This window comes from Trifolium pratense, linkage group LG2 (genome assembly GCF_020283565.1).
Source record: "Trifolium pratense cultivar HEN17-A07 linkage group LG2, ARS_RC_1.1, whole genome shotgun sequence".
Taxonomy (NCBI): domain Eukaryota; kingdom Viridiplantae; phylum Streptophyta; class Magnoliopsida; order Fabales; family Fabaceae; genus Trifolium; species Trifolium pratense.
Genome location: NC_060060.1, coordinates 53986422 through 54006656, shown reverse-complemented (window position 1 = coordinate 54006656; position 20235 = coordinate 53986422). Strand labels below are relative to the sequence as shown.

Below are 20235 nucleotides of genomic sequence, written 5' to 3'. Positions count from 1 at the left end.
TTTTCTAGCTATTGAAAGAAAGAAAAAAAAGAGGGAGTAATTAATTTTTGGCTTAATTAGTCTATTGGTCTCTTAAAGACATTTTAGGTTTCACAATGATCCCTTAAAAGAAAAAAGATCCAGATTGATCCCTTAAAGAAAAAAAGACCCGGATAGGTCCCTTAAAGACACATATGTTTGTCACATTGGTAATTTTCGTTAAATTTTAACTTCAAATATAACAAAAAATTCCGATGGTTAAAATTTTAAAAATTAATAAGGTTTTTGGTGGACCACTTACACTTAATGACATCAACAATTCAGTCAACTAAAACTAATATTTTTTGTAAAAAATTGACGGAAAGGACCAATTGAAAAACGAATGTGTCTTTAAGGGACCAATATAGACATTTTTTTTAGAGACCATTGTTAAACCTAAAATATCTTTAAGGACCAAAAGACTAATTAAGCCTTAGGGTGCGTTTGATTTGCTAAAAAACAGAGGACTGGACATGACAACTTTTGTTGTACTCTGTTTGATTTGAAATTGGTTATGGGACTGGACAAATTAGGTAACAAGGGACAGAACAAAAACAATATTTTTTGTCCCGCACCAAACCACGGGACAACTTTTTGTCCACAGTACAACTATAAAAAATACGAAAATACTCATTTTATTTTCGAATATAAAAATATTATCTTCCTATATCTTTCCGGTACAAGTTTGTCCTGTCCTGTATTATCTTATTTTGTCCTGTACTGTTCTGTCCCGTCTTTACTGTTTTACGAATCGATCTAATCCTTAATTTTTTTTAAAAATTTCTTCCATTTTCAACCTTCTAGGGACCCCCACGACCAATAATTCCCCGCAACATGTCAGAAATCTTTTTGACATTAACACCGCAAGCTCAGCTTTCAAAAATAAAAATAAAATCAAAACCCGCTAATTAATCAATCAACCATCCATCGTAAAAATATAAATAAATCAATCAAAAAGCAAGAAAAAGAGAAAGAAGCAACCAAAGCAGTGTTTTCAATGGCGAGTTCAGGTTACGGTGATGCAAACCAGAAGATAGACTATGTCTTCAAAGTAGTTCTAATCGGTGATTCCGCCGTCGGTAAATCTCAGATTCTAGCTCGTTTTGCTAGAAACGACTTCAGTTTGGACTCTAAAGCCACCATCGGTGTTGAGTTTCAAACTCGCACTTTGGTTATTCAACATAAGAGTGTTAAAGCTCAGATCTGGGATACTGCTGGCCAAGAACGGTTCTCTTCAAAACTATACTCATTTTTTTCTATACGCTATTTAGTTTTGCTACGTGAGATTGATTTTCACTGTTTGTTATATGTGCATGTTTTTCTGTTAGGTTTTTGTGTATTTGAATTGAATTTGCTTTTGTATACGTTTTGATAATGGAGAAGGATTTTTTTGTCATTTTTTAGATCGAGTTTAATGTTTGGTGTGAATTTTATTTATCAGTTTTAAATGGTCAAATCAAGTTCAACTTTATTGTTTTGAATCCCCGTGATTTTGCGAGTGTAGCTTTTGGAAAATCACGGTGAGTTGCAGTGATTGTGACATACCACTATGATACCAAACATAGACTCTATAGTTTAATTTTTCCATGTTAATTAATCTTTTTTCATACTTCAGTGTGACTGCATTTGACGCATCCTTGAATCAGTTTGACTGATGTCAACTCAAGGTCAAAACCAAAACCTATGTATCGTTATGGTTAATAATGTTGGTGTTTCTTGTTTTTGCCTAGGGTTTATCTGGGTTTAGGGTTTATCTTGGTGTTTCAAGTAGAAATATATGTTGTGCCATATTATAGCTGCATGTCTTTTTATTGGCATATTAGAACTTCCCTCGTAAGTAAATAATCTTTTTGAAATTTCATAGTAGATATAGTATTCTAATAGAGTTTTGATAACATGTTAATTACCTTAAATCATTTGGAACTAGTAATAGAACCCTTAGTAATGATTTCTATAAACTTATGATCATATCACCACGCGTTACATGAAAACATGACTTACTCGCTGTCCTCCATCACTAACAGTACCGGTTCCATGTTGAATGCATACTGCCTGACTTAACAATAACATAGATGACCTATTTTGACTGATTTCAAATGTCCAAATTAGTGAACTGAAATAACAAGGAATGTGCCACATTCCAATTCCAAATGTGATGTAATTGTCATGTGAGAAATGCTAGCAACACACTCTACTATATATCATTGGCCAGATTTGAAATAGTCAACACACTTGTATCGTAAAAATTGATTAGGTTTTTCTATTTTTAATGTGGTGAATTTTTAAAAATTAGATAGGCCATAAAATAAGGTGTCGAAAAGTGTGTCAGTTGTGTTGCTAGTATTCCTCTTGCAATATTTGTGTTACTTCAATTTTACCTTCTGCATTTACTTGATGGACTCCGGTGTGGTTGGATATTTGTTGTTTTCCTCCTTTGAGAATCTATCTATTATTAATTCTTAAAAGTTTCATATTAAATGTCACTGTTATATATGTTAGAAGTACACGTAACTTGTAGCTGTTGGCTCTCGACTCTCATTGGAATTTCATTCATTGTATATAATGAATCTTGGTTATCCAAACCAAATTCCCTATCTACCACATATCTCAAATCAGCGTCATCATCTCTTGGTTGAGCGCTTTTTACTACTTCTTAAGTTCTGTATAACTTCAATTCTATTTCACACATGAAAGTTTATCCAATTAGATTATGATATGCCCGTACCCGCGTGGCGAAGATGCTTCGACAAGCCTATTCTCTTTTCTTTTTTTTTTTGATACAGACAAGCCTATTCTCTTTATCATTTAAATTTGTGTTGTAAACTGTCAGAAATTAGGTCTGTGAATGTAAATCCAGCATATGTTCTCTGTTAAAACCCATATCTGCTATTAATGGTTATGGTGCTTAACTGCTTATTTTTATTTGCTTAGTAGTGTAATATGATTTCATACTCTACAAGAATTAACGAAATGATAGTTGATAAGCCTAGGAAGACATTCATAAGAACTAGCTTTGGAAGTTGGGGCAAATAGAAAGAAAAATGGGAAGTTTTCTTTAGCGACAAAGAGAAGGAATCAAAATGGTATGTTTGTTTATACAGAAAGTAAGAAGAATAGGAATAGAAAGCAGCATGTTTTAGTATAACTCCTCCCAGAAACTTGGAGCTAGTGAGATTGTAGGCTCATGAAAGAAGAAGAAAACAGTGTAGAATGAGTGTCTCTTTCAAATCCCATGAATAAATAACAGTTACCTTCCTTTCTCTCTAAAACCCAACTACCACAGAAATTGAATCCCCTATTATTCTCTCCCACGTCTTTTAACCTTCCTCTGCCAATTCTGTAGGATTTCTATCTGGTCTGCTGTTAACTAGTAGGAGTTCTATTTAGAGTTCATTCCTTTGCTATTAACTGTAGGAGTAATAATTGGAGTTCATTCCTTTGGATACTGTTCATATGATAAATATTTCCAAAACTCAGCTATTACAGCTGAGATTATCTTTGTCTCGGGAATGCTGGTTTAGTTTTAAACTCGTTCTTTTCATCTGCTGAGTTTTGTAATATTTTTTCTTGGATTTGCTTATAACTTTATCATTTTTGGTAAGATTATTTCTGATAATTTCATCATAGCATCAATAGTTATTAAATTACAAGCATATCAAATATTGGTTGCAGTTTTCCCTGATATATATATATAAATGGTTTAACCTGCAGATATAGGGCTGTTACAAGTGCATACTACAGGGGTGCTGTTGGGGCAATGCTGGTTTATGACATTACCAAACGTCCGAGCTTTGATCACATACCTAGATGGTTAGAAGAATTGCGTAACCATGCTGATAAGAATATAGTCATCATTCTTATAGGAAACAAAAGTGATCTTGAGGACCAGCGTGCTGTACCCACCGAGGATGCTAAAGAATTTGCTGAGAAAGAAGGTTTATTTTTCTTAGAGACCTCCGCACTGGAATCAACTAACGTTGAGACAGCCTTCATGACTGTTTTGACAGAAATATTTAACGTTGTCAACAAGAAGAACCTGGCTGCTGATGAGAATCAGGGAAATGGCAACTCGGCATCTCTATCTGGCAAGAAGATTATTGTTCCTGGTCCTGCACAAGAAATCCCTGCTAAGAGTAGCATGTGTTGTCAGTAATTCTGAGTTCGTTCATGGTTCTATGTTCCTATCACCAATTTTTAATGGTTTGGTACATTTCCCATGTATATTGGCATCATTCAAAATTTATTTTGCTCGACTAGTTGATTTAGAACCTGCAGATTGAGGTGATTACAAATTGCTTATTACAGTCCCTACGAATTTCATAGGTGATCTGGTTCGAAATTTGAACACTGTTTGATTGAAAATATTGTCATGCCAAATATCTTTATATAGAGCTTGGTTATTGCGGTGGCCCTATCCTATATACTATGTTGCATGGCTGAACTTGTAGACGCAGTTCATTGAAATTCCTGGTTCAAGTCAATATTATTATTACCTAGAAAACTTGCTACCTAGTGCGCAAGGCAAGGCAAAGCACGATTTCTACAGTTTTAATAAATAAATAAAAATACTTTGTCAAAATAAATAAATAAATAAAAATACAATGAAGTAGAATTTATATATTTTTATTTTTTTGCCAAATAATTTAGGGATGTCCATGGATCGGTAGCGGGGAGTATTTTTTTCATTCCCTTTCTCATCATAAAAAATGTTTACCATTCCCATCCACATTTCCTATCTCCGGTGGTATTTTTAGTTTTTTAGCCATCTTTATCCTTGCGGATCCCACAATTTTGGCAGGAATCCGTCATCATTAAAGAAAGTATATAATTTCTATTATTTTTAATGTTGTAAAACAAATAAATTAAAGTTTAATCGCAAAACAGAAAAAAAAAAACAAAAAACTAATGCATTATCGGGACGAGCTTTGTAATAACAATAAACATCATGCATAAACAAAATCTTCTTAATCCAAATAGAACAGGTTGAGATTCTATCCCCATCCTCAAACACCTTTGGGGTGGGGACTTTCTCCCCCATTCCTGCCATAAAAAATTTCCCCATAGGACCTTCACTTAGAGTCATGTTTGAACATATATTTTTATTTTCATATTTTATATGCATAATTTTGAAATATTAAATAAACAAAAAAAGATCACATTATTTTATTAATTTGATAACAAGTTTAGAAAAAGCTATATTTATGTGTTTAAAAAAAGGATAAAAAAAAATTAAAATTTTGTTATTCATTCCATTCAATTCATTATTCAAACAATGGAATAGGAAATTTGTTCCGTTCCATTCCATTGCAAAATATCCAAACAGTGAAATGAAATATTTATTTCATTCCGCTTCATTTCATTCCACCCTACTCTATTCAACTCCGCTCAATCCAAATGGAATCTATCAAATCGTCTACATATTAGAGGGATTGATTTCAATATAAACAATTTTTTCATAGATTAAAATAAAACATCGACCAAAAGTAAAAGAGATATATTTGTAAGGATCGAAAACAAAATATTTTATAGAAACCAAAAGCAAAAAAAACATTTTTTTATTGGTCCAAAAACTTATTTTTTGACAGGAACCAAAAACATTTAATAATTGTTAAATATATTCAGTGATTATTATTTTTTTTTAAAAATAGTTTAATTATCTCGCAGAAAGTGTCGTAATGCCCAATCCATTATATCACTGATACTGATACATGTTCAATGTTGATGAACTTTCATAAGCCATCCAATATTGTTATCCATATAATAATACAAAATTGAAGCAGTTTGTTAGCTTTGCTATGAAGAACAGGGAGTACAAAAGAAAGGTTAAGAGCCATTACTTAAAAAAAATGCTCGTGTAGGAATGAGCCATGGCTACTTATGATTTAACTATTTGCTTGAAGTCTTGCATGATTACGACTACTAAGCACAACCAATAAAAAATATAAATGCAAAATGAATTTTGATGTCTGGTTGGTTGTGCCCGATAAATAAAATTTCTCCGGCTTTTAACATCAAGCAGCTTCCACGTCTTGGTTGTTACCGTTTGACTCCTGTTTTACATCTTCAGCGTTATTAGATGGCTTCTCCTCCTGCTTGGAGGATCCCTTTTCTGTTACCTTGTTTGGACGCATTAAAAGCCTTTCAAGCAGTTCTTGGCATTCTATTGAGGTAACCATCACGGTCAAACTTGCGCCACCCTTCCAGCATACAATGGCTATTGATGATTCATTCACTTGGAAGGCCTCTGCGGTTTTGTTCCCTGTAGAAAAGTGAGTGTACTGTGGTCAAGTAAACAGTCAAATTGATTGGCATATGCTCTTTGCATCAAGATGGTAAATACCTTCACCCAGAACGACCACGCAACAGCCTGGCATTAAGTTCGCTGCCTTTTCACCAAATTTAGCATCGACAAAATCTGCAAATTTTATATTTTTATACTGGAGAAGATGCTTGAAATCTATAGGAGATGCGCTTAGGATCTGTTTGGTGATGTGAGGGAGGATAAGGGGTAATCCTTCAGAAGTGATTCGGAAAGCACATTCTACAGATCTACCTTCACGCGACTTTTGTCTTTCCTATATGATAAGAGCAAATATATTTCACTTGGTTATTTACAAGAAATAATAGAATATTAAAGAAAGAATTTCTCACTGACAGTGAAGGACCGACCAATAAAAAAAAGTCTAAACAAACTATTTAGACATTATACATTATACTGCAATACATAATCAGTGCTAATTATCATGCCAAAATGAAATCACACATAACAGTATTGATTACAATCATATCCAGTACAATTCAACATGTTTCGAATTGAGGAGAGGAAAACAGAAATCAAAGCAGTTGACTACATAAAGTCATGGGTGCTAACTGCTAACTTCTTGAATACCCAAGTGTTGAAAAGTGTATATAGATAGTACTTTAGCTAATAAAAGACAGTTCAAATTATTTCTGTAATTAGATTGCTAGACCTACCATCCTTACCCTATGTAAGTTTTTCCTGCCTTTACCTTTAAAGGTAATTATTCTTTATTGCATTGGATTTATTTAAATTTTAAACTAAGGAGCCTGCATGTACATCGAGTAATTATAATGATAACAAAAGCAGAAAGTGATAATCGGAAAAAATGTTATACTTACAAATATTTTCAAGCCAACACATGTTATTTTAAGTTGCTGCCCAACTGAGAAGTTCAACTCTAGAACATTCTTGACTGACTTGGAGATGTAGTAAAGTCTTTTTACATTACTTGTATCACTGTTTCTTGTTACAAGGTGACCATCTAATGGGAACTGCTCGTCAATACCATAGAATGCCCTTATACTCTTAATAATTGCTTCATCTTTGAAGAAGACAACAGGGTCAACGCCCCTCCATTTGCCTTGTATCTGAAGCTTTCTTTTGCTTGGAGTGACATTTGCTATGTTATCTACATTGCGGGGCTCCTGGGCTTCCTTGGAATCACTTTCTTCATCTATAACAGGACTCAATTTAGAATCTGCAGTGTTGGGCTCATTTTTATTATCCTCGGAATCTTGTTCACAAACTTCTTCGTGTATAATTTCTGATGGATTAATCTGCAATGCTTGTACATCCTCATTACCACGGTTCACTGATTCTACCTGTTGATTATCAACTTCTTTTCTAGTTTTTACCACAATTGCTACAAAACAGGAAATAAACATATACAAAACATTACAACTGACAGCTTGAATATTCTCAATATTCATCCAAATTCTTTGGCTATCTTTATCTGGATTTGAGAGAAAGAAAGACAACATGAATCGTATAAGAAATTACCTGGCAGGGGAGATTGTTTTTGCAATACAGCTATAAAGAAGGCTCCAGAGTTCTGATCATGGGGCAGTAACCGCATGCATCGCTCTAGTGGAAATTCAGAAACTTCCTCAGCAAACTCATGCATTACAGGATTCTCCACTGTTTCAACACCATCTTCAGAATGTCCGTTAACATCACAATTACCGTTACAGTCAATATCTCGATAGCTTCCACCATTTGGAAACATGCTGGGAAGAACTACACTTCTACGAACCTTGGGAACCTCTTTACAGGAAACCAAGGACTCACCCTTGTCACACACCTGCATCACCAAAGCCACACCTTCAAATGTGTTTAAATGCATAGAGCAGTATGTTAAATTCAATCCTTTCTAGCCTGATGGATTTGGAGAATATGAGCTTTTTTACATACATAATTTAACATCTGCTGCTGGAAAAGCAAGTTCAAGTTGAATAAAAACATACAAATTTCTATTCAGAAAGTTTGAAACTCAATGTTTTCCTATAAACATGAACTTAGGAATAACTGAATGGGCATCCAAATGATACAAATGAAAAAAATGAACCATGGCACATTTTAAAAAATAAGCTAATCAGAAACGTAACAGTCCAAGTCCACACAATCGGCAATGAATAACATCTTTCACTGATTAGACAACCTATCAACTAAGCAGTGGCAAGAGTTGTAAGAGATAACTGTCGGGCTGAGCTAGCCAGCTAGGTTTTCAATATTCAAAAGTTGATTATATCCAGAGGGGGAAAGCAGAGGAAACATGTACAGCCTCAATTACACAACTTTACTTCTAAAGAATTCCAGTTTGACACATGCTCAATTTTTCAAGTAGTACCTTCAAAACACTACAACTGAATGCAATAAATGGTCACATAAAACACAAACCTTCCATCTTTTAAGACCTGGCCGACGAATAAGTTGGGGAAGCTCACTGCTGACATCAACAAGTTCAACAGACCCTTCACACCTCCGCAAAAGCTGTAATTGATTAGAAAAAAAGGTGAGAGGGAATCAATTAAGCTTAGCACCTCACTGTAGGCACAAGGCAGGATAAGATAGATGCAACTTTCAAGTAGCGAATGATGAACTGGTCAAGCTAGCTCCAGAACTCTATTATTCCATCAGTTAGTTTCCATTAATTAAACAACACATTGCTATCAAATACTCCTATTCCCTAATATTCCTAAACATGGAATTTTGTGGGGAAGATGGGACAGCACTGCATGAATGGAAGCAACGGATTCAACTAATAAAGCATGAGTTATTTACTACTTGATCTTATGAAGAAAAAAACACACTTCATTTACAAAGCTCCCAACTGACAGACTACTTAGCATGGATGGAACCAGAAATAATTACAGAGCATTTATGGCTGATTACCTCTGCAACAACAGCTTCATTTTCAATAGGGTTCATCGAGCAGGTTGAATAAACCATTTTCCCACCAACTTTAAGTATAGATAGGCCTGATAAAATCAAAATAGCATTTGAGTTTGTCAAAATCATCGTACAAGACAACTCTTACTAACCTTAGTTCATACATACACATATATAGATGATAAATATCATTTTAGCTTAGTAGGCCAGTACTACCTTTGAAAATCTTAGAACCAAGGCCACAAGAGGAAGTAAGTTTTCGCAAAAAAATATACTTGGTGTAAGGAATACTTTGCTTCAAAATGACTTCCCTTACCAATAATAATTAATAGGTGTATTTTTTTTTTTGGTATTCAATAATAGGTTTTTTTTTTTTATTTTACCCATAGAGATCCGAATGGAAAATAAGCATATCTTAATAACATATACAGTTTCCTTACCCAATAAACCAAAACATAATTATGATTGACACACCCAATTTGTCTTGCACCCATTACTTCTTAAAAGCAAAATCAAATAAAGCCTAAAAAAGCATGCCCTAAAAACAGGTTGACATCAATCGAAACATACCTCTCATGGCAACTGAAATTTGTAGGTTGTGAAGCCCATTTCCCGTTCCTGTGTTCCTGCATACAAGCAAACTTAATCTAAGCAACAAAAGGACTACCGTGTCTGAAAAAAAAACACGAAAAGGGAGAGAATAAAAAAGATAAGGTGTTGGAATGAAAAAAGAACTACCATCTCCTCCAGAGATCAGGTGCCTTGCGGAGGGTACCATCACCACTGCATGGCACGTCACACAGAACACGATCAAATAGCAGTTGGGAAGTACGCTGATCTGGACCCATTATATCACAATCCGTTTTCAAATAACATGTTGGGAAGTGCTGAGCTTCATGGTTGGTGACAATTAGGTTTGCTGTGCACATTCGTTTTATTTGGTGGATGAGAAGATTACATCTTTGTACATCTAGATCATTTGCTATAACCTTATTATTAAACAATGACTAATCAATAAATTATGCAAATGAAGCTTGATGAGCACAGGTCATAGTCAGAAAACTACTCGGTCTGGAAAATCAAATGTAATAGAGAATAACACGATGTACTTGTAAAGACACAAACCATTCCACCGGGCAGTGATCCTGCTTTAGTTGATCGGTGTAAAATCTCAAGCAATTGGAATGTTTTTGAACCTGGTGCAGCACACACTGAATAGAAGAAAAATAAAAGAAAAATAGTTAGAAACACTGAAATTAACATAACAAATAAAACGGATAGAACAAAGCTAGTAAAAATGACAAAAATATTGGTGCAGCATAAGTTGCTTACTATCAAGTACAATATGATTTGACTGTACATCTAAGAACAGAGGAGGCACCTGCATTGCAAACAAAACATTTGTGTGCACAAATTAAATTCATGAAAGGTAAGTGCCTAATTTAAACTAGATGTACCAAATGGTCTGGGTTAACAGAAAAGAAAGTCATTCTATATGGTCACAACATGCGATAGTTGCTAAACTGGCTCACCATGCTGACAGCTTCCTGTCTCGTAATATTTCCAATTTCATTTTCTAGCTTTAAGAATTCATGAAACCTGAGATGTTAACAAAATAAGGAGCAAAAAATGGCATATTAGTTAGAAGAACAAACTTATGTGTATAAAATATTTCAACTGACATAATCATGCATTCTGAATTTTTTTTAAGAAATAACTAAATGTGATCCGCATGTCCTGCAAGGTTCACAGGGATAATAATCAAATGTTAAGAACTACTCCCTCCGTCCCAAAATATAAGCAAAAATGAGTCAAAGAAACTTGATGTACTTGGTTAAAGATTTGGACCAAATACATTTACTTTTGTTGACCAACTTTTGTTTAATATTTTGGGACGGAGGGAGTACATCTACTGTATGTCAACAGCGGCTGCAGCGCCGCCAATAGTGGTCAAATAGCAGTCACTACAGTGAAACTTTTGCGAAATTCTGAATTGGTCATTTCACCCTTAACTAGCCGTTTTCACCCTCAACTTATAGTCACTCCTTTTTTTGGACATTTTGGTCATTTCACCCCAAAATTATGAATGACAACAAAATAGGTTCCTCGGGTCTTGTCATTTGTTCTTTGATATCTTTCTGGTTGCCATCCCCACCTTGGATATAGTGATTCCAGTAAAGAATCACTTCTATCTATTTCAAATGTTTAGGTGAGTTATTTTAAGGCTTGGAGGCTTGAATATCGGTAACAGTGAAGTTTGACTATTTATTAGTTATCAATATGGCTTTAATGTTGCACCCTTGTGTATTCTTCTAATATTTAGCTATTATGTGTATGGTATAACTTTTTCTGCATTGTTTCCCTAAACTTTGATGTAGCGGTCATAATGCTACTTGCTATGCTGCTATTGCCACCTTGACTGCATATATATATCCAATTCACACCATGCACTCAGAAAATCATCATAAATAATAACTTATTTACCTCTTAAGTGCTTGATTCTTCCTGAGCTGCATACGGGAAAAATTAGAATGCCAAGCAAAATTGTCCGGATACCATGGCAAAGGCTTAATAGCATCCTCCTCATCCCCTTCATCAACCTATATGCAACAAGTCAGGATCCAAGCAGAGACTTTAAGCAAACAAAAAAAAAAGCAATGTTATTATTAATACAACATTGATATTTATGACCTACCATGGACTGAAGATCGGGTGCAAAGTCATTTTCCAGCTGGGATCGAATATCGGCATGAAAAAGGCTACTGAAATTGCAAAACAAAAAAAAATGAAAGTGAGCCGTGCACCAAACAATTTGGATGAACTAATCTGCATTCGAAATTAAAAATATACATAATTAAAGAGATGAGACGTTTCAAACTATGAAGAAAAATATAATAATTAATAATAATATTTTTGTAAGAGGCTCTCAGTATCTAGAAGTCAAATTAGATCTTTGGGTTATTGGAAAAAACCCCAAGTCCCACATAGAATAAAGATAGAGCCTGAAATGAGTATATAAAGAGTGGTACGGCCTCTCACCTTACAAGCCGGTTTTGTAAGGATGAGTTAGGCCCAATATAAAATCCTAACATAGTATCGTAACTTGAATCTAAGACTTTACTTAAGGACACTTTACTTCTCATTACCCAGATCAATAAATTATAGATGTAAATCCAGAGGCCATCAATTCCGTTAATTTGATATTTATATTTATGATGGACTAAGTTCAGGCAATAGTATTTAGGAAGAGCTTACTTAAGCTTATCTTATGAAAAACAGTTTGAAAGAGCTTATGAAAATAACTTAGTTGTACACATGAGGTGTTTTCAACTTATATTCATAAGCATTCCATGATAGTTTATGTGGAGATTTCCTTCATTTCCTCTTTGATTGTAAAAACAACTTATACAATAAGTGCTTGTTGAATAATCACTTCCTAACCAAACACCCTTTAAGATAGATTATACAGATTTTAGTTACAGTTTCTGTTATGTGTAAGGGTTCCCAAAATTGAAGATGCGATAGATTGATAATTGCAAATTAATTATTGAATTAAAAGTAAAATTAATTGATGAGAACCCAATTAGAATTGGTGTTAGTACAAAAGAATCATTAAGGAAAAGATAGAAGAAGATTAAGTCTAAGACTTAACCATTACTCTACAAGAGAGTACCAAAGGGAGAAAGGAGAGACTTCATCAATTTTCATCATACCCACGATTGATCCTCATTTCCTATTTATGCACAACCCAAGGTTTTTTGATTTAAGGATCACCAACCACATGTCCATTTACCTCAACCAATTATGTTATGGCAAGTGTATTTCTTTATATGCTATTTTGAATCATAACATTATGCTGATACCTCTCCCGGTTGTTAACTTGTTACCATTTTTTATTTTTTTAGTGAACCCTCTGGTTCCCTGGGAAAGGGCCTGGTAATCCAGGGTTTGGCCGATCGGTAAGGAAAGTCTAACTAAGAATTGTTCCCACCACGAATTGAACTCGGGTTTTCTCAATGATTCGTCCTAGTGGAGCTCATTAATTACTTGGTGAGCATTCTGTTGTACTTGTTTCTGCTATATAGTTACATTAGTTAGTTAGTTAGTTAGTTAGAGCAGTTATGCTAGTGCATATTATTTAGGATAAAGTCTCAAGTCTCTTACATCAGGAAGGATTACATAGAAATTGATTATTTTTCACTTACAATCATTATTATGTATTTTAATTTTGAAATTCCGTTACAGTTTGTTAAGTGATTTTCATTTTATTGAAGTCAGTTAGTAGATACTAAACAGTTGAACTATTGAACTATTTGATACAAGATCCAAGTCAAGTAGAAAATTCTAGAGAGAGAGAGAGAAACCTGGAATTGATTCTAAATGCTGCAGGTAACGGAGTTCTTAGAAGTTGCATGAATGAATCCCATTCTTCCGGTGACACGATGTTTTGGTCCTTGTAATAGTGATCGAAATCAGCGTTTTGAATATCAAAAAGATTTGTGGGAGAAGGAAGTGATTCTGGACGTGGTGGCTTCCAAACGTTCTCTCTGTTTTGCTGGAAATGCTTTCTCTGTGTGCGGCTCTTCCCTCCTCTGCCTCGCCCCATTTCAGTTTCAGACTGCTGTTTGCATTTGCAACACTGCCGGCAACATAACTTTGTTTGGGCCTTTCTTTGGATATGACTTGGGCCTTTTCTTCTCAATAAACCATCAACTTTTTTTTTTTGTCCAGAACCATAAAGGTTTTAAATTTATATATTTTTTGCTATAACAAATAAATTTTATTATCATGAAGAATACGAAATTAATAGTTTTTTTTTAATTTTTTTTTATAATTAGATTATGAGTGAAACAACAAATTGATCCTTCAAAATGCAGCCATGGTCAAATAATCCTTAAATTTTATGAATTGAGTACATCTATGAAATTATATTTTATTGATAAAAAAGTTGCTTCAATTTTTTGAGGCTTGACACCTTAATTTTGTGTGAACTTTCACGTAGATTCCAAAAGAAAAGAAAATTATATGTTCAACAAATAGTTTTAGGCATGTAAGTCCCATATATGTCATCGAAAAGCAAATTATGAAACTCAATAAGAATAGTCTTCAAGATATATTAGTATCAAAAGAATAGTCTTCGAAGTAACTAAAATTGGTCCGCTAATCAGCACTTCTATTTCTTTCGCGTAAAGAATGAGATAAATGGATGTGCAAATTCAATGCCAAAAGTTGCCTAATGTGGCGCATCAAAGTGAGAGTGTTTCCATTGAGATTAATTCTCTTTCTCATCATATCAATCAACACTTTAAAACCGCTTTTTACATTGAGATGAGTGATTCTCTACTTCCAAATTAATATATTCTCAAGTACATGTCCACATTTCCGCAAAAAGAGCATCACACTCTCCAATATTTTGAGAGTAGCCCTCGAGTCACTTGCCATCTGAGTCCCTCAACAATTACAACCAGCAAAATTTACCATTTCTTTTTGAGTGCCATCACAATTGAGCTTAATCCACCATTCTTGAGTTTTTTTTTGGGCCAATGAAGATAGTATATATCCTTTGTTGAAACCCTTACTAATGCTGATACTTTCAAGGACTAATTTGTATATTTAGTTAATTAATAAATAGTAAGTGTAAAGCTTGACTTGTTTATATGATGAAGATGCTTATAATGGTAATGACTAAAATCACAATTTAAGCCGAAAAAGAAGGCAAAGTCTATGGTGCACAAATCTCTCAAGCTGTGCAACGTGCACAAGTCATCGAAAACACTATAACGAATACGAATTTTACAAAATTTACAGTTGAATTGAAAGTTTATAACGTATAGATCATCCGTAAATTTTTTAAAAAAAAATTGAAAATCATTTAATATGTTATTGAGACTCATCAAAATTAACGGTTTATGGATTTTTGTTGAATACCGTTAATCTTGATGAGTCTCAATAACATATCAAATGATTTTCAAAAAATTTATGGATGATCTAAACGATATAAACTTTCTATCCAATAGTGAATTTAGTAACATTTATATTCGTTATAAACATATCGAAGACTTGTGTACCATACACCACTCACCACTTAATCAAGTGGTGCATGTTAGACAAATACGAAAAAGAAAGACATTGAATAAAGGCCTAAATAGGTTGAATATTTCAAGCTTTCCAAATTTGCATCCTTCAAAGCAACTTTTGTTGCTAAATTAAGATGAACCACTCACCACTTGAACAAAAAAATAACTTTCATATAAGCTTCAAATGCCACCTTAAACTTTATCCAATTGAAGGAAAATATTTAAACTTTGCTCATGTTATGAAGAATAGTGCCCTCATTCACATCAGATGGTGATACTAGTTCTTTAGTGCTTTTATGTGACATTGATGGATGACCTATTTATAGTCCCATTTCATATTTGTCGTTACTTAGTTATAACATACCAAATAATATTAAACAAGAGTAGGGGTCCGTTTGATCTGCTAAAAAAATAAGCGACTGGACAAGACAACTTTAGTTGTACTGTGTTTGATTGTAAAACTGTTTCAGGAACTGGACAAACTGGGAGGCAATGGACAGGACAAAAACAGAATTTTTTGTCCCTCACTAAACCACATCACAACTTTTTGTCCGCAGTACAAGTTGTCTAAAATGCCAAAATACCATTTTATTAACAAAATATCGTATAAGACAAAAAGATGTTCAATATCCCAAAAGTTTGTTCTGTGCTGTTCTGTCATGTGTTGTGCTGTTCTGTCTTGTACTGTTCTGTCCAGTACTTACCCTTTAACAAATGAAACACACCCTACATTTTATGTGCAGAAGAAAGCAAAAAAGACATATGACATTTCTTTATATCAACTTTAAGCTTCTACTCAAAAAAATAATCACTAAATCATTTATATCAAAATCATTTTTATTTTAATCTTATAACAAATGGACCCTAAGACAAGCAAATTCTAATAAATAAATAAAAATCAAAGTGCACATAAAAAACAACTTATCTTGAACCTTTCAATGTTTATAGACAATTGTTCAAAACACAAAAATCTAACACTCATTCACTCATTTAATCACTCACATATCACAAACAAAATCAAAATCTCCACTTGTTTCTATATCATCATCAAAATCATCATCTGCATCCATCTCATCAAAATCCATGCCTCCTCCAACAAATTGTCCATCAATTTTTGGGCCTTCACCTGGCTTCCGTGCCTCTTGAATTATGGACTGTATTTCCTCAATACTTTGAGATGAATCAACCACACCATTCACATCATTTTTCCCTTCTTCCACAAATTCCATTGGTAATTTATTAAGGAACCAAGGGTGCTTTTTAATTTCTGGGATAGTGATTCTCTGCATGAACAACATAGAAATTAATGAATATAAAACCTCATAAATTGTTATTCAACCAAAAATATATTTTTATGATGTGTTTGATCTGCTAAAAATTAAGCCATTGAACAAGATTTTAGAATTATTTATACCTTCTCAGGGTTGGCCACAAATATTTGAGATAGAAGGTCTCTGCAATCTTTGGAGACACGAACATAACCGGGAATTGAATAGTGGACCCTAAGGATTCTCTGTAAAAAAATTGCCAATAATATTATAAGTGATAACTTCTTTTTTTTTTTTATAAATTAAAAGCATCTAGATATCAAAGTAGGGATAGACATGAAGTCTTATCCTTAACTTATATTATAACACTTCTCGCACATAAAAATTAGAGAAATGTAATCGCAACATCAATTTGGGACACCTAATTAAATTCACATTTTAAAATGGTTAGGGTACGTAGTTCACACACATGATTGATGAAGTGTTAGATTTGCATAATAAATATTTAAAAAATACCTACTGCCTCTAGGATACTAGTTAGCAAACCCTCGATATGTTACAACTTATAATATTTATTATTTAATGATCTTTATTAATCACAAATTTCAACGCAATTAACCACAATTTGCATGTGCCCAAATTTATATGTAGTTTGAGTACCTAAATTCATGATTAAGAACATTCAAATTCATTTGTCCGGTTGATGATTAATGAGTTATTCAATCCTAATGTACTCATTATCTATTCATTGAATTGTGTTAGCTACGTGTGCAGAATGTGCTAATAATTTAAAATGTTGTCTAATTTAGGTGTGTTAAATTGATGTTCAACTAACATTTATGAAACATTATAAGGCAGAAAACACTTATTTGCTCAATGACCTAACCTCAATTGTCTTTCTGAAATTTCTTGGATCATCTGGATCTTCAAAAGGATAACCACCAACTAGCATCACATATAAGGTAACCCCACAAGACCAAACATCAGCAACCTATTCATTCTCCAACACAAAAATATTTGTGTGACCAATGTTAATTAGCTACATTAATTATTAATATGCAACAAGAAAATATAATTAGCAACATGATTAGTTGATTACCTTTCCATCATATTCTCTTCTTGACAAAACCTCTGGTGCAATATATGCTGGAGTTCCCACCGTAGATTTAGGCTGAGAATGCAGAACAGAAGACTGAAAGAAAGAAGCAAAACAATTGGTAACATAGTCTAATATGCACGTACCAGCTGAGTTTGAACTCTGATGCTCCCACTTAATCATCTTAAAATTGAAATTATAATCATTGGACGACTTGACCAAAAAAATGATATGCATAAAAATTTGACTTTAATTATAGAAACATATACGATTGATTGCGATTGCTTGATAGAGTATTTTTTTTTTTTTATCGTGACAATGTAACAAAATTAAACTCTTAGATAAGTGAGGACCCCTTGCCTTGGAGTAACCAAAGTCGCATATTTTGAGTTGTGGTGAAGAGCTTCCATCTAAAAGTGTGTTTTCAAGCTTAAGATCTCTATGGCAAATTTCCTGCATTAAAATTATAATTTTCAAACCAGCTAAAATATTAGGACTCAAAACAAATATTTTGTTAAAGTAAAACAAATTTGATTCATATGATATGTGACAAGAATAGTACCATTGAATGACAATAGCTGACCCCAGAAATCAACTGCTGGAAGAAATATCTTGCCTATGCACACAACAGAAGAGTAAAAATGTGAACATTAATAATTAAAATAAAAAATAGAAACCATGTACATGATTTTGAAATTGAAATTAAACATGAAAAATTATTGCAAAAATGAACATTTGCTATTAGAATACTATGAAGCACACATATAGACGTGACATCGGACACACACAGATACGTCAACATCAATAATAATATGAAAAATAATATAATTTAGTATAATTATAATGTTGGTGTTATGTCGGTGTCTGATACCGCCGTGTGTCCGATACGCGACACGCCTAATCGGACAAGTGTCCGTACTAGGTAGAATATGATAATATTAATGTATAAGAGTTAACATCAGATGAACAGTTTCAGAACAAATTAGCTAGTAACAACTTGCAATTGAAAAATTCAACACTGATAATTTATTGGTTAGGATAAAGCTAAAAATGACACTTACATTGTTTAATACAAATTGTAACGTGGGTGCAATCTTAAATACTATTGTTTTTGTGGAATTACTGCTTAAGGAATTATACATAACTAATATAATGGCCTCATGGACAAAAACCACTAAAATAAAAGTCAATGAAGCTTTGAATTAACAATTAACAATAATCAACAATTAGAAACGATCTTATCTAACCTCGTCTTCACAGAATCTACCGGCACTACATATTCTTTCAAATAGTTCTCCACCTGCTGCATACTCCATTACTATAGCTAGATGAGCTGGAGTACATAAAACCTGCCATGGATGAAAATTTCTTCTTAATAAGGATCAAATTCACAAGGCATGAGACAGTTGGAATTGGATTATGTGCGGTCGGACTGCATGCAGTCAGTGATTCTGAACCGTATGATTAAGAGAGTTTTTATTTATTTTTGTTTAATATAAAATTCTGAGATGACTGCAATTCTGACATATGGACTTGATCGAACAACTTAAAATTTACTGACTGCATGGCTGCACCATTTTTCGACCTTACAGAATGCAGGTCCGACATAGTTATTCCATTTTGAGACAAAGTTGAATTTTGTACAACATTGCTAAGTTCTAAGGGACTAGCCAAATAAATTTGTATGCATAAGTTAATTCTATCACAAAATATAAAATGATTTCAACTCGTTTTCATATAAGCTACACTATTTTCACAAGCTGTCTTGCGAACTTATGAAAATAAGCTGAAAATAACTTATAAGGAGTATAACTTATATCATAAGTTATTTTCATAAGTTCTCTTAAATAATTTCTCCGGTCTTTAATAAGTAAGTAAACAAACTCAAATAAGTCGATCTAAACATACTTTAAGAAAACAAAGAAGTGGAAGACACTCAAGAAAGTTCATTTACTAGTTAGGAGAATGAAATTAACAACCATACAAAAAAAGTTTCTTACCTCCTTAAATCTAATGATATTAGGATGCTTCAAGGATCTATGATTTATAATCTCCCTTTGAACATGTTCATCAATCTACAACATCCAACAGTCACATAAGTGACCAACCAACCAACCTAAGACAATCCAAAGTAGAAGAAAACATACATATATGATAGTATAACTTTAGGCCTAAGACAACCTAAGACAAAGACAACATGCATAGACATAGAAATGAAGTTAAAAAAACAAAAACAAAACTACAAACCTTAAGGCCTCTCTCAATGATTTTGACAGCATATAGTTTACCACTTTGTCTCTCCCTAACAAGCTTTGCTACTCCAAAATTTCCTGACCCAATACCTTTAATAATCTCATAACGTTCTTCCATTCTTATGACGTATATAGAATTAATATTACAACAGCTAAAGTGTTATATTTTTTTGATGAATATATGAACTTGCAAGTTGCAACTAGCAAATTGAAAAATAGTATTCTTCTTCTTCTTCTTCTTTTTTATGACCACAGAATTTAATTGGAAAATTAAAGATGTTTGGTTTTGATGACATTTATACTATATGTCAATGTTATATTGCAAGTGGAATTT

The 20235-nt window shown here is 33.3% G+C and overlaps 3 protein-coding genes across 3 annotated transcripts; 1 reads left to right on the top strand and 2 right to left on the bottom strand.

Moving 5' to 3' along the window:
• The first annotated feature begins 875 nt into the window (after window positions 1–875).
• Window positions 876–4380, top strand: LOC123906249 (ras-related protein Rab11A-like). Its single transcript, XM_045956115.1, has 2 exons — window positions 876–1245; window positions 3730–4380. Exons 1-2 carry the CDS (start codon window positions 1016–1018, stop codon window positions 4169–4171), a joined length of 672 nt encoding a protein of 223 aa, XP_045812071.1. The 5' UTR covers window positions 876–1015; the 3' UTR covers window positions 4172–4380.
• Window positions 4381–5626: 1246 nt separating this feature from the next.
• On the bottom strand, window positions 5627–13864 carry LOC123906248 (RNA cytosine-C(5)-methyltransferase NSUN2-like). The gene is made up of 14 exons (XM_045956114.1): window positions 13573–13864; window positions 11904–11970; window positions 11693–11808; window positions 10741–10807; window positions 10541–10589; window positions 10334–10419; window positions 9947–10197; window positions 9779–9834; window positions 9212–9297; window positions 8717–8809; window positions 7820–8120; window positions 7159–7682; window positions 6359–6593; window positions 5627–6277 (listed from the first exon to the last, which is right to left on the bottom strand). Exons 1-14 carry the CDS (start codon window positions 13812–13814, stop codon window positions 6030–6032), a joined length of 2421 nt encoding a protein of 806 aa, XP_045812070.1. The 5' UTR covers window positions 13815–13864; the 3' UTR covers window positions 5627–6029.
• Window positions 13865–16189: 2325 nt separating this feature from the next.
• On the bottom strand, window positions 16190–20235 carry LOC123906247 (serine/threonine-protein kinase SAPK2-like). The gene is made up of 9 exons (XM_045956113.1): window positions 19897–20235; window positions 19650–19724; window positions 18897–18998; window positions 18212–18265; window positions 18010–18102; window positions 17653–17745; window positions 17440–17544; window positions 16700–16798; window positions 16190–16568 (listed from the first exon to the last, which is right to left on the bottom strand). Exons 1-9 carry the CDS (start codon window positions 20017–20019, stop codon window positions 16284–16286), a joined length of 1029 nt encoding a protein of 342 aa, XP_045812069.1. The 5' UTR covers window positions 20020–20235; the 3' UTR covers window positions 16190–16283.